Below are 13,991 nucleotides of genomic sequence, written 5' to 3'. Positions count from 1 at the left end.
AAGTTTTCCACATTAATCAGTGGCTTGATGTTTGGCTTTACTCCTTCACAGGAACAGAGCTCCCTCCACAAGGTTTAATTAATTTTTTGAAAAGCCAAAGAACTTGGCATGATACCCTGTAGTTACAGAAGAGGCTGAAATGCTTAGCCTTATGCTAGTTCTTTGACAATATACACCCAGTCATCCAGGAGATACCTTTACAGAGAAAAACCTTCTTTGAGGACCTGATTACTAATAACTCCATTTTGAATCACCAATCAAGCAGCTACACTGCTTATCTCCATATGTTTTATCTGAGCAGATAATATCAGTTATCCGCATTCAGTGAAAAAAACATCTTGACATTCGTTCAACTAACAACCTGATCATTGTGCCAGCAATGAGTCTTCAAAGAGGCCATGGTGGCGCAGTGGTTAGAATGCAGTACTGTAGATTAATTTTGCTGCCTGCCTGCAGCCAGCAGTTTGATTGTCACTGGCTCAAGGTTGACTCAGCCTTCCATCATTCCGAAATGGGTAAAATGAAGACCCAGATTATTTGGGGCTATATGCTGTAAATCGCTTAGAGAGGGCTGTAAAGCACTGTGAAGCGGTATATAAGCCTTAAGTGCTATTGCTAAGGGTTCCACCACAAAACCGCGGTCGACTAAAGCACGCTCGACGAAACCGCGTACCTGACGTCATCACAGTGCGATGAAAAAAGCACGCTGTGAGCGGTAAAGCTAAAATTAACGCGTAAACCTAAACCTAACACCCCCCCAAAACCTAACCCTAAACCTAACCCTTAACCTAACCCTAAACCTAACCCTTAACCTAACGCTAACCCTTAACTAACCCTAAACCTAACCCTAACGCTTAACGTAACCCTAACCCTAAACCTAACCCTTAACCTAACGCTAACCCTTAACTAACCCTAAACCTAACCCTAACGCTTAACGTAACCCTAAACCTAACCCTAACCCTTAACCTAACCCTAACCCTAAACCTAACCCTTACCTTTACGTGAATCGGCTTGCTTTAAAAGCGCTTTTTAAAGCGCCCTTTTTTCTCTGTGGTCGTTTTTGTTGCGCTGCTGATGACGTCAGCGACGCGCTTTAATCGGGCGCGCTTTAGTGGACTGCGGTTTTGTCGTGCCACGATTGCTAAGTGCTAAAGTAAAGCTGGCATTACAACAGTGGCATTACACATCTGACCACCAGAAGATGCTATTGCTAAAGCAGAGATCAAATGCTCCAAAAACACTTAAGAGTTGTTCCATGTAATCTACTCATAACTATCTGAAAAATTAGCTGCTGAAGTTAAACCAAGGCCGAAAGTTACACCCCTACATATCTGCCTCAGAGACGTTATAGATAGAACCAAGGTCATCCAATAATAAGCGCAGAGAAAGAAGGAAATGGCAGAAGACCCCAATTGTAAAAACAAAAAAAGGGAGGGGAAAATAAATCTCATGAAAGAGATGCTTTTTGGACATAAGAGACAATGGCCATGAGTATAGTCCTTGAGTTAAGTCAATGGGGACGCTTCAGGGCACTGGTAATAAACGAACAGTTCCAGTTGTTTAAGATGGCTGGATCTTATTTTCTTACTATGGGTGCAAAAAAAAATATCTCATTCATCTTTATTTTAAAGAAACTTAAGGGAAAAAAACATAAGCCTGGAACAGATGCAAAAGAAAAAGAGTACATTAGCAAGAGATTACTTTATATAACTATGAAGTGAAAAAATGGTTACAATAGCATAAAGTTATAATGTAATTGATATGCCATAATAACAGGTATAAATAATATGGCATAATAAATTTGTCTTAAGTTTATGCTACAATAAAAGTTTGAACAATGCAAGGGATTCCACTGCTTTTACTGCAACAGATTAATACATTGCTTTGAACAAAATTAAATGTTCTCCATTGTGAGATTTTTTTTTTACCTGGCCACAACTGGAGCAGATAATGTAAAACTTCTATATGTTTCTTGAAATCCAAGGCACTGGCCAGCTCTTCTGAATCAGTGAACACTCTGTTGTTGTGGCTGGTAGTTTCCTGCCACTGACTAAGTAATACAGGCCCAAAACACACAGCTAAATTCTGGCAAGTCATTCTGTTTACTTCATGGTATGAAGCCACCCGTTTCAGGTGGTCCAAGAGCATCTTTAGAGTAGCCTAAAGAAAAAGAAGAATGGTATTAGTTCATTAATCACAGGGGGAAAATGCAATTAAGAAGAAAGGCAGTGGCAATATTATTGAAGGCCCTGTTCCTTTAATTCCATCACAACACTGTCATTCATGCCCACTAGCAGTGTCCACTTAAGATAACATTTCAAAAATACCTTTTTGTGAAGCAGAAGAGCAGACAGATCTGAGGATTTTGCAGCTGCTCAATATTCTATACATGCCCTTAAGGAAATATTTTGCAAAGGCCAGTGAACTGCAATTTTCTGCATACTTACCTGGACGTAAACCACCCCAAAACATCAATCCTCAGCTTGGAGAAAGGCTTTAACAATCAGCCTAGTCCCATGAACCAATTTAATAGCACTGCATTTAAATAAAACTAAATAGCACACTGCCCCATAATTGGTACTGAATTAAATGGCTAGAAATATTTGGTTGGGGCTCATCTCTCTTGCAAAAAAAGAGTCCTTTCCCCTGGTTTCTTTGTTCTTTGAGGTCACAGGCAAACTTTCTATGAAACTGTAATTTTTCTTGTGCCAAAACCAACAAGCATAGTAAGATGTTCCCACCACTTCATTAAGAACACAGGAAGCTACATTACCAAAATTGGAACGCCACACAATCCAGCTCGTAATTATTATCTGATTAGACCATCTGAAGTTTCAGAAAAAAGTCTTTCTCAGCCTAATTGGATTCTTTTGTTTTGGGCTTTTTTGTGATCTATAACTCTTTATTTTGGGCGGGCAAGGATAGCTGATGCGCAAAATACGCTTATTGCAAAGCCTCTCAGCTATCAAACGACAACCCGGCCTTCACGTGGTGCCCCCCGTTCCCACCAATCGGGCTCTGTCGACCCTTGGGACTGGCGCCCCCTTAGGTATATCCAGCCGAAACAGCTTCCATGGATCGCCGTATCCATTCCAATCAACCCTTTTTAGGGCTAAACAATATCGGTTGCACCACCTGATTCAACATCGGAATGGATGCCATATTGTCGACAGTGGCGTCAAATTTCCATGGAAGTCGCCTATACCCACGATGGGTGAAGAGGCGTCAAGTACAAGTAAGTACAAGTACAGAACTCTTTATTTGCAACAGCTATTGCAGATTGCAAGGTGAATAAATTATCACTTTTTTTTAAAAAAAAGATACCATACTAGTGAAAACATATATAAAATCTATGTTGGCATTCCAATGCAAAGACAGAAGATAATTTAACCAACATTGGGGGGGGGGGTGCTATCAGCGGAAAGCAATAATTTATGAAGTGCTCTATCATAACCAAAATTACTGAGAAAGGGAAATATATGATCAAGTAACATGTCTAGGGTTAAATATAAAGCATAGTGAAAAGAGGGGAGAGATGCTGATGGTAAATAAAACCATCTTTTTGTGAGATCTGAGGGAAGCAACTCTGCTTAGAAAAATGTTTTGTCTAGCTGCCTGGCCATAAAAGGCTACAGTTGGTTTCCTTTACTAGGTTCTCTGCAACAGACGAATAAGTTTCCACATTGTAGTTCAGCATTTTATGACACCATATAAAATTAATTAAGGAGCATGTTTCAGGTTTAGGTGCCCGAAAATAGTAGCTTGCCAGGAGAAAAACCTTGTGTATTGTCCAGAGTAGCTGGCAGTTGGACAGCACACAAATTTAATAAATTATTATTGCCAAATCAAAATCATTACAGATAGTCCTTAATTTATGACAATTGGAACCAGAATTTCCCTTGGCAAGCAAGACAGTTGTTAAGCATGAGCACCGATTGTAACTTTGAACAATCACTAAATGAATGGTTGAGGACTAGGTGTATTGTTAATAATATTCATTAAGTATTCACAGTGTTCAACTTTGCTTGAAAACCATTTGTCTCTACCAAAAACTTTGAATGAAATCCTTCTATATTATTTGACAGTGTGCAGAAAATGTGAGTTGGAGATCGGATTCAAAGAAACCATTAGATCATATTGCTATCACCAAACTGATCTGATTATTTCGTTGCTTTGTACATGCATAACAAATCTCTCCTCCCCACACTGTCCAGGATAAATGCTTTCCAATCCAAATCCATAAGGTTTGCCCCAGTTTGGACTCCTGGTGAGATTTGCCAGTGGGGTGTCCTTAAAGGCACATGTTCCTTTTCATGCGCTTCTCTTTGCCGTGTGGTATAATGGAAACACACAGAAAAACTGTGATTTCTGGTACTGGATAAGCTTACCACCAAAGTTAAAAGCGGCTGCACAAACAGGGTCACCTGCACAATCAGGCTAAAGGAGCAAAGGGCTCCAGGTGATTGTGTCCCTTGGTTTAGGTGCTCGCGGGTACTTCCTATTCTCAGCCTAACTTCCAAAGCATTTAAAACATTAAGCTTTCATAATCAGGGGGAATAACTCCATGCCTATTTAATGTATGGTGTCCTGAACCCTAATTATGCCTCTTTCCCTCAATTCCAGCATATCTATACTTTTCTAATATCAACAAAAGAGGTTGAATGAAGTGCCTCCAAAATAAGACGCCTTACCAAAATGGAGTGGGAGGAATCTACCGCTTCGTATTGTTTGGTGGCCACTGTTCTTTCCATCTCTCCAACAGAACTTTACTTTCTTGTTTTTCTACCCATACATACTTAACTCAAACCCCCAGACAGACAGCTCACAATTTGCTTCACCTGAAGCTCTCTGATTTGGGCTACAAAATGCCACGCAGTCTCCAAAAGACTAAAATAAAATGAAGCGAGCTACTTTTCATGCCATATCACGGGCATCTTGATCTTGGTAGATTTCGGAACCCTTGTTCTAATTTACCAGCGAAATCCAACTTGCCTCAATAATTGAACAACTGTGTTAGTGTATTGCGGGCCAAGCTGCTATTATCAACAGCAACCCTGAGTAGCTTCAGGCAATGTTTTGGTGTTGATCTCTATCTCTTTTTTTTCTCCTGGAAGTTGCAGCAGCAAACATTTCAAGGCGAGAAATGGTTATACAAACTGTCTACCTTTATCTGGCATCAGACAATAGCAGCGAGGGAAAGCCCCCAAATCATGTTCACATCACTTCCTCCTACTTGTTAGGGAGAAGGGAATTAAACAACTTACTGAGGGTTTGGAAGGATTAAGGTTAGGCAGACTGGTGAATCTTTTTTAAAGGAATACTTAAGTAGCCTTTCTTTCAATGCAACTGCATGCAAGTTTCATGCTGCATCTATTCTGCCATACACATATAGACTGGCTTGATTATAGAATAATTCCAGCAAATCTTCTTAAAAAGTGACTTTGCCAAGCTAATGTTACTGCTAGAACTTGCTTCTATTCTGCCTGGACAAGCCGGTAGCCAACCTGCCCGGTTGGCATAGAACAGATTGAATATGTTCTAATGGCTTTCATGTGCAAAGCTAGGATCACTTCTTGTGATTCAGCCTGGACAAACCAACAGCTGCTTTGTACAAGCAACATCAAAGCAAATTCTGACAATCTCCAGCAAAAAGGCATGCAAGTCCAGCTCAGAATTGGCTCCCTCAACAAGCTGACAGAGGAGTCCTCATTTTCTCCAACTGCTGCTATAAAAAGAAAAAAAATCAATCCAAAATAAATGTAGAACATAGCGGCTTTCTCAAAAATAAAGTCCAGGTTTGCAATCAAAATGAAATTCATCTTTCCTATGAAAAAGAGGGTTTTATATGTCATTCATCATTTCAATGAAAACTGATATATTTTTGCCAAACTGTTAATAATAACAGTTAATCAATGAAATCATTATATTATTATTCAGGGGTAGATGCACAAATATATTTATTTTAGGAGATCATGGTATCACAAATGCTGAGAATCCCTGATGTGGTTTTAACATCTTGTGAGTCAATTCATTGAGCCAACTTAGCTGAAGTCACTGGAAGTCAAGCCAAAGTTTTATTCTGAAGAGGGAAAAAGAAGGGATAAAGTGAAAGTGATACAGGTAGTCCTTGACTTACGACCACAAATGAACTCAACATTTCTATTGCTAAGCAAGACAGTTGTTAAGTGAGTTTTGCCCCATTTATGAACTTTTTTGCACAGTTGTTAAGTGAATCACTGCAGTTGTTAAGTGAATTGTGAGGTTGTTACACGAATATGGCTTTCCACATTGACTGCTTCTCGGAGGCTGGCTGGGAAGATTACAAATGGTGATTTTCATAAGCATGAAAACTGATCATAAGTCACTTTTTTTCAGTAAATTTGTAACTTCAAGCAGTCACCAAATGAAAATGGTTGGAAGTCGAGGATTGACCTGTACTCCTTAAGCTAGGATTCCCAAACCTCTGGGCTGCAGCTCACTACTGGGCGGTGACCTATTGGCAACTGGGCCACTCCAGCGCAATGGTCCAGTTCTCCTCTCCTCCTCCCAGCCAGGCCAAGCCGCAAAGGTTGGGGATCACTAGCCTATTCGGAACTGGGCCCCACAAGCAGCTAGCCAGAGCATGCATGGGTGCAACTCAACTGTTGCAAGCGGCATTAGAATGCATGGGTGCTGGCCCGCTGCTGGCGAGAACCAATTCCCCTCATCCCCACAGCTAGGCTACCAAGCCACAAAGGCTGGGGACCACTGCCTTAAGCCATGCAGTAGTTCATTGGGTTAACAAATACTTACTTTCTCCACTTCTGGCAGGCAATCCAAGAGAGCCATTGTGTATTCTGAATCATTACAATCGTTTTCACATCCATTTGCTGTCATTTTCAAAGGTCTTTTTACCATGGCATCCAATACTGCTTCATAAAGTTGTTTAGTTATCAATGGAGAAGGCAACTCCCTTAAATAATCTTTGAGGATACCTAAACAAGACATGCAGGGAAAACAAAGTGTAATGAATTTATCAGTGAATCACATTTCAGCAGGACAATCAATAGTGCTCATGCAGAAATTATCTCAAAATTGGGTAGCTTGGAGACACACATGCACAATATGTGTGCGTGTGTGTCAAATCTGAAAATCATTTATAGCTCTAAATGTTAGTTCTTGTTTTTTTTATTCTATCTATGTTGTGTGCTCCTTAAAGGAAATGCCAAAATTAATATAAAACTTTACTGGGAATAGCAATCATAGCATTACATCACTTCTAAATTTTAATACACTTAACATTTTATCAGAATGTTCTAAGTAGTCACAACCACAAGAGAATGTAGGTTGTTCTGTCCCCGGCTCAGAACTGTTGCAAATGTTTTATTGATTCTTATTTACATATGTTAATTCCACTGTGTCTCATGTCATTTAAAACAAAAATTCGGAACTGGACATTCAGGACAAAGATGCTGGCCCTCTCTGTTGCAATGTCTTAACTTCCTTCTGTTCACACATACCTCATCCACTCTAGTTCCTGCCATATGCAGCCCAGTGGCATTTAAAAAAAACCTCAATGCATTCAGCATTGAAAATACCCAAGCTATTCGTTTGTAGCCCACCTTCCTTTTTAATTTATCAGCCTGACCCTGTCTTCTCTACAAATTGTGCAAGCCGCTCTAAGGTATACCGGTAGTTCTTGAATCAAATGCAGTCCCTCTCAGATTTCAAGAGCTGTAATGGCGCAGTGGTTAGAATGCAGTCCTGCAGTCTAGCTCATTCCCCACTCCAAGAGTTCGATTCTGAGTGGTTCAAGGTTGACTCAGCCTTCCATCTTTCCGAGGTTGGTAAAATGAGGACTGAGATTGTTGGGGGCAATATGTTGACACTGTAAACCGCTTAGAGAGTGCTGTAAAGCACTAAAAAGTGGTATGTAAATCTGCTTTTGCTTTGCTATCATGCACATGATCCCCAACAGTTGCAATAGATTAGCAATTTTAATTTAACAGAAGTTTGGCATTGTTAACTATATGGGGAATAAGTCATGTGTGTTGGATTTACTTAATTTAATTTCCATTAAATTAAGTTTTCTGTGGAGGAGGACGCTCAAATGCCATGTGTAGACCTTAATTGAAGGTGGGCATATATTTATGATAATTATTTTAAGTATTTGTTTTATTTTTGTTGCATGCTGCTCAAAGTCACATGTTTCTGAGATGGGCAGCTATATAAATTAGATTAATAAATAAATGTTATACTGAGGCATTCAAATCCAAGCAAGCAGTAGACTTGTTAAAAGTAAAACAGCAAAATAGGTGAAAGTAAAAGGAGGCACAGTTGAGCCCACATCCTGGTTATGTTAATTATGATTGGCTGGTATTTTTTTTAAATCTCAGCGGCAGCTTATGTTATATATTGATTTATTATAATGTTTTTATTTTGTTGTTAAACATTGCTAGCCCCTTGAATTACATATTTGAGGTAGGTGGCTGTACAAATTGAGTAAATACACACAGACATAAACACCACAACTAGTTCCCTCCTCCAAAAGCTAAAAGAAGCATAACAGACCTTTCCGGGATGGTGGCCCAGCGCAAAGGGAGAGGGGGGAAGAGGGGATAGTTTTGTGCAAGGGGAAGGTGCATGCATGTGCGGACATGGCTTCCTTTGTGTGAGTTTGTGCACATGCCCGCCATTTGTGCAAGTGGGGCGGCTGTGAATGGCTAGCCAGCTGCTTGTATGAGTTGGGCTGTGAGCATGCATGCATGTGCACACTGGTCCATCATCATGCAGCCCGGTTGCTCATAGGCCATGGCCTGGTATTGGTCCATGGTCCACAGATCGGGGACCCTGGAATAGATCTTATCAAGTGAAAAAAATATATTACTTTGCTTGTTCCCTTAACATTTGAAAAACTGTTCTTGATGGAAACATAACAAACCAAGTCAGATTTTTAAAAACGGTCTACCTCTTTGTCTATTGTCTGTTTTTTGTTTTTTTTTAAAAGAGATTAAATTAGGGGAGAATTCAAAACTGAATTGAATCACAGCCTTTTAATTCAGAAAAATCTGAGTAAGGATGGGAACAGAGATTAATATTGATCCTGCTGAACCCAACCTTCCCTTTTACTCTGATACCCTGTTCTCCAGAAAAAAAGACCTCCCTGGATAATAAGCCCAATCGGGCTTTTGAGCGCATGCACTAAAATAAGCCCCCCCCCTGAAAATATTGCAACACAGCAGCATCCATGAGGTGACCATGCTTGCCTCACCTGCACCTCAAAAATAATAAGACCTCCCCAAAAATAAGGCCAAGTGCTTAATTCAGGGGTCAAAAGGAAATAAGACCCTGTCTCATTTTCGGGGAAACACAGTAGTGGAAGCAGTCTCATTTCTTCTCAGATATCAAACTGCAAATGTTATATTCCTTTATTTTAATTGGATAATAACACTTTTACTACACACAGATGTTTTAAAAGGTAGCCAATAACATCACTAGGTAAATGACTTCAGGTCCTATGAGCAATATAGTTCTGGAGGTCTCTTCAAGCTACTTTTTACATTGTTAAGTGTCCCTTTATCTTTTTTTAAAATCTGATTTTGATCAAAATAAATTGAATTAATTGACTGCTTCTTCCCTATTACTAGAAGGCATCGCATGTTTACTTGAAAGTCTGAGTCGCTGATTTTGCACCTCCTCAACCTCTCCAAAGTTGCCCACCACCATCATAGGCAAAGCAACACAAGCTTTGTGCAGTTTAAACTACAACACCCTGTTTATTTCAGGAATCTCTACAATCCCTTGCTACACTTTGGGCTATAAAATGTCAAGACACGGATATTTTTGTTTTCCTGAACTATTAAAATCTAAACTCAGATTTTAATTGCTTTGCTCCCATTTTGCTCATGCAAGCCACCGAACATAAGCTGAGCCTTAATAAATTGTACTGTTTAATACAGAATGAAAACAAAGAGCTGAAAGTAGGAAGCTGAGATACCAATTTAAGTATCTGGCAAATAAAGGCCTTGTTAATCCCCAAACCATGACAGAAATACCACTGTTGAATTTTTCTTAACAAAGCAAGACTTGTTGCAAGACTCAGTGTGCCTACCACAAATCTTACCCTATGACCCAACTGTAATGTGAATTGTGTTAATTGAAGACTCTGTTAAAGAACAGACTTTTTAAGATTAAAGCAAGGGGCTCCATTTCTACTCTTCATAGAGAGGGGGGTTCAGAAAGTTACTGGGACTACAAAATTTCAGTGTCACCCTCAGAATCTTGCACGTTAAAAACACTGCTTTTTTGTCTAAGTATTTCAAGGAAAGATTGTCCACAAATCGGCAATATAAACCAGCCTTTCCCTCGACAATCTCCAGATGTACTAAAACCCAAACATTTAATTCAGAGGTATCCAACCAATGGTGGGTTTCAAAAATTGTTCGAACCTACTCTGTGGGTGTGGCCTCCTTTCTGGGAGTGGCTTTCCGCCCATGTGACTAGATGGGAGTGGCTTGCCGCCCATGTGACTGGATATGAAGATGCCGACGACACTTGTCAAACCACCTTAAATTACCTCTCACACAGCACTGGCATGCATAAGAATAGGATGTAAACTTGTTTTTTAAAAGGCATCTTTGGTTTGCGTTAAAACAACTTCAACACACGCAATGTTCTGATTGCACCACAAATGCAGTAGTCACCCTTAACTTTCACAGAGGAACTGAGTTTTATAAATATGAGCATGATAGTGTATTATAATCATATCCAAGGACCAGTGGTGGGTTTCAAAAGATTTTGGAACCTCTTCTGTAGGCGTGGCCTGCTTTCCGGGTCCACTGGTGGAACCTCTTCTAACCGGTTCGGTAGATTTGACGAACCGGTTCTACCGAATAGGTGCGAACTGGTAGGAACCCACCTCTGTATCCAACCTTGGCAACTTTTAAGACCTGAGGACTTATATTTGCAGAATGCTGGCTGGGGAATTCTGGAAGTTAAAGTTCACAAGTTTTAAGGTTGCCAAGATTGGACACCTCTGGTTCAGACGATCCCAATTTAGGAAAGGCTTAAATCAACAGCAGGATCAAATACTTGTAAATAACACTTCTGGGCTTTCAATATTTTGAAGCATAGGAGTAGGGGAACTAATCACGAACGAGTTTTGCTATCTTCCGAGCAAAGGAGCTGCTCCGAGACAGCACAAAATATCTAAGTAAGAGGAAATGAGTCTGCTATGCATTTTTAAAAGTACTCAATAAGAAGGCACTTCTGGAATGTTTTTTCACAGGAGCCACACTGAGCTCTGCAATCAAGTCACCTGGTCTTTCCTTTTCAAAACACTTTCTCTCGCTTCATTCCTCTATGAAACAAATTGTCAGCCTTCTGACCCTACACTGTTCTCCTTTTAGAGACCCTTTAAAAGAGGGCAGCTATTTTTTATGGACTGGCATATCCTGACAGCTTTATTTTTCTTGTTCCAACCATCGCTGGCACAGAATATAGGCAATAATGAGAGAAAACGCATACTTCTCCAATCCACCTAATTAATTTCTCATTTTTCTAACCCACTGAACTGTCAACTATACGGTATACTTTACTACGAGAGAGTTCACATGGCTGGAAGCAGACACGATGCAGAAATATCAGAAATCAGCCAGCTGCTAAATTTGCTAAGGCACATTATTCTGAATGACATGTGCATTTTCACTGTAAGCCAGTGCCAGCCACAGAAATATTTCCGAGGCAAAGTTTAATAATTAAATGTGCATTTCCTTAGCAACAGAATAGATCTCCAAAAGAGGAAGAGGAAGAAAAGTAACCTTTGAGACACAGACTTGAAAAAGTATTTGACTTTAAAAGGAAAATGTTAAGTGATTTTTCACCGAAGAGGAATTCTGAAGATTGGCAAATTACTAGAACAATGCCTATTACTTTATTAGAGATATGCAAATCTCTTAACAAGGTGCTTCTCTTTCAATAAAGTGCCCTTTGAAAGACATTCCTCAATATTTAGACGCCACTGCTCAATCTGATTCAAAACTCTATTAGGATAGCAGACAAAACAAAAATCTAATATTATACTACCCTAACCTTTACAAATGTAAATACTGACATGTCCATTCTCCAACAGTGCTCATTTTAATTAGATCAGCAGAGATATTTTTCTCCTTACTCGCCCAAGTTGGAGATGTATTCTAAGAACAGGAGCAGGGGTGGGTTTCAACCGGTTCGCGGCGGTCCCCGCGAACCGATTGGTCGGCGAACCCGGAAGTAAGTAACTTCCGGGAACGGCAAAGGGCCCGCCCGCCCACGCTCCTTACCTGGTTTTGATGAGTTCTGCGCTTCCACGCATGCGCAGGACGCATACAACACCTGCGCGATCCTCCAGGAGCAGCTGGAGCATCACATAGATGCTAGTACGCATGCGTGCACTGCGCGCGTGCACGAGGACGCCGCCGGCCCCGTTCCAATCGAACTGGTTGGAACGGGGCGAGAAACCCACCCCTGAACAGGATTCATACTTTGGTGTCACCTGCAGCTTTGAAGTTGGGGAAAAGTCTGATTCCTTGGCATTCTTAGCAAAGAGCAGAATTCCACTTGCTATGACAAATAAATAATCAAATCAACTCGTTCCAGTTTCTGAACTTTAAACAAGTGCCGTTTGGGAAACTAAGATTAATGATGACTGAGAGGTAGCTTTTTAAACTTGAAAGCTGAGGTTTTTAGGACATGAAACTCAGAAGCTGATTCCAGTTTCTATTCTTGCTACTATATAAAACTATCCCTCCATTGCTACATGCCCCAAATAAACCATAAATAATGGACTTTGAAGATTTACAAGACAAGATTAACAATTCAATAGTCATATATTAACAAGCTGTGTGGCAGCCAGAAAATGTATTATTTTTACCCATTCTCAGCTACAAAATCCTATTTTGCTGTAGGGATAGGAAGACCTGCAGTGACTGGACTGGGTCAAATGTTTTAATGGTTTTTATGGTTTTTATGGTTTTATTGGGATTTATATGCCGCCCTTTTCCCTGAGGGGACTCAGGGCGGCTTACAACCACAGGGGAGGGGAAGTGCAAGGTCAAAACAAAACAATTGGTGAACAAAAGAAAATTAATAAAACACAACTTTCATTCAGCAATCAAACACTCGGGCGGGTGATTGGAAACCTATTCCCAGGCCTGCTGGGAGAGCCAGATCTTGAGGGCTGCGCGGAAGGTCTGGATCGTGGTGAGGGTGCGGATCTCCATGGGGAGCTCGTTCCATAGGGTCGGGGTGCGGATCTCCATGGGGAGCTCGTTCCATAGGGTCGGGGCAGCAGCAGAGAAGGCTCTCCTTAAGGAGAAGGCTCTCCTTAATGTTGTGGTTTCAAAGCACAAAAATAATTGTGCTTAACCTCACAGATTACATGATGACCATTAGACTACAGGGCTTTTTTAAAGGCTTATATATCAAGAGTTGTTACCTACTTGCAACTCTATCATGTTCAGAGGTGAATAACAGAGGCAAAGGACATGGTCACTGATGAAAATAGGATACTAGCTCTAAGGATGAATGCTTGTTCTAAGACAGCAAAACTCTTTATGGGGAACACTACAATTCAGACTCTGTGCATATAAATAAAAGCAGCTGTAACCGCTCAAAGGAAAAGAGGAAAGAAGGCAAGAGACTTTCTAATTCCAAAACAGCTGTAATTCAAACAACGTTGCTTGAAACTGTCCATCCCCACAGGAAATTCCATTCTGGAGACCTTCTTGTCATCCAAGAAGTGTAAAACAGGAATTTTCCTTAAAAAGGAAGTTATAAATTCTATTTTATTCAACTGTGCGACAACGTATAAAACCACTGAGAAGGTTTAGCACATGATTCAAGATGGTATCCCCATATTTCTATTCATCTATACTGGGGGTGATACTTTAGAATGTGTAACAAAATGTTTTTGGGTAGAGTTCTCTCCTTAAGGGTGCAGATCCTCCACCTGTTTCTTGCCTGCTGCACAAGCA

General features: G+C 40.4%; 1 protein-coding gene across 2 annotated transcripts in view; it reads right to left on the bottom strand.

Annotated features, from left to right (window-relative positions):
• SYDE2 (synapse defective Rho GTPase homolog 2) overlaps positions 1-13,991 on the bottom strand; it is a 48,520-nt gene that overhangs the window by 5,957 nt on the left and 28,572 nt on the right. For both annotated transcript variants that reach the window (XM_087719360.1, XM_087719361.1), the window contains exons 5-6: positions 6,793-6,974; positions 1,929-2,160 (exon numbers count right to left, since the gene is read on the bottom strand). In XM_087719360.1, the coding sequence (XP_087575486.1) occupies positions 1,929-2,160; positions 6,793-6,974 (414 nt within the window). The remainder of the gene's footprint in view (positions 1-1,928; positions 2,161-6,792; positions 6,975-13,991) is intronic.

The sequence above is a fragment of the Thamnophis sirtalis genome, unplaced genomic scaffold (genome assembly GCF_051295495.1).
Source record: "Thamnophis sirtalis isolate CommonGarterSnake01/CBP01778 unplaced genomic scaffold, rThaSir2_p1.2 scaffold_7, whole genome shotgun sequence".
NCBI lineage: Eukaryota > Metazoa > Chordata > Lepidosauria > Squamata > Natricidae > Thamnophis > Thamnophis sirtalis.
Note: the sequence above shows the minus strand (reverse complement) of the source record. Positions and strands in the feature narration are given on the sequence as shown.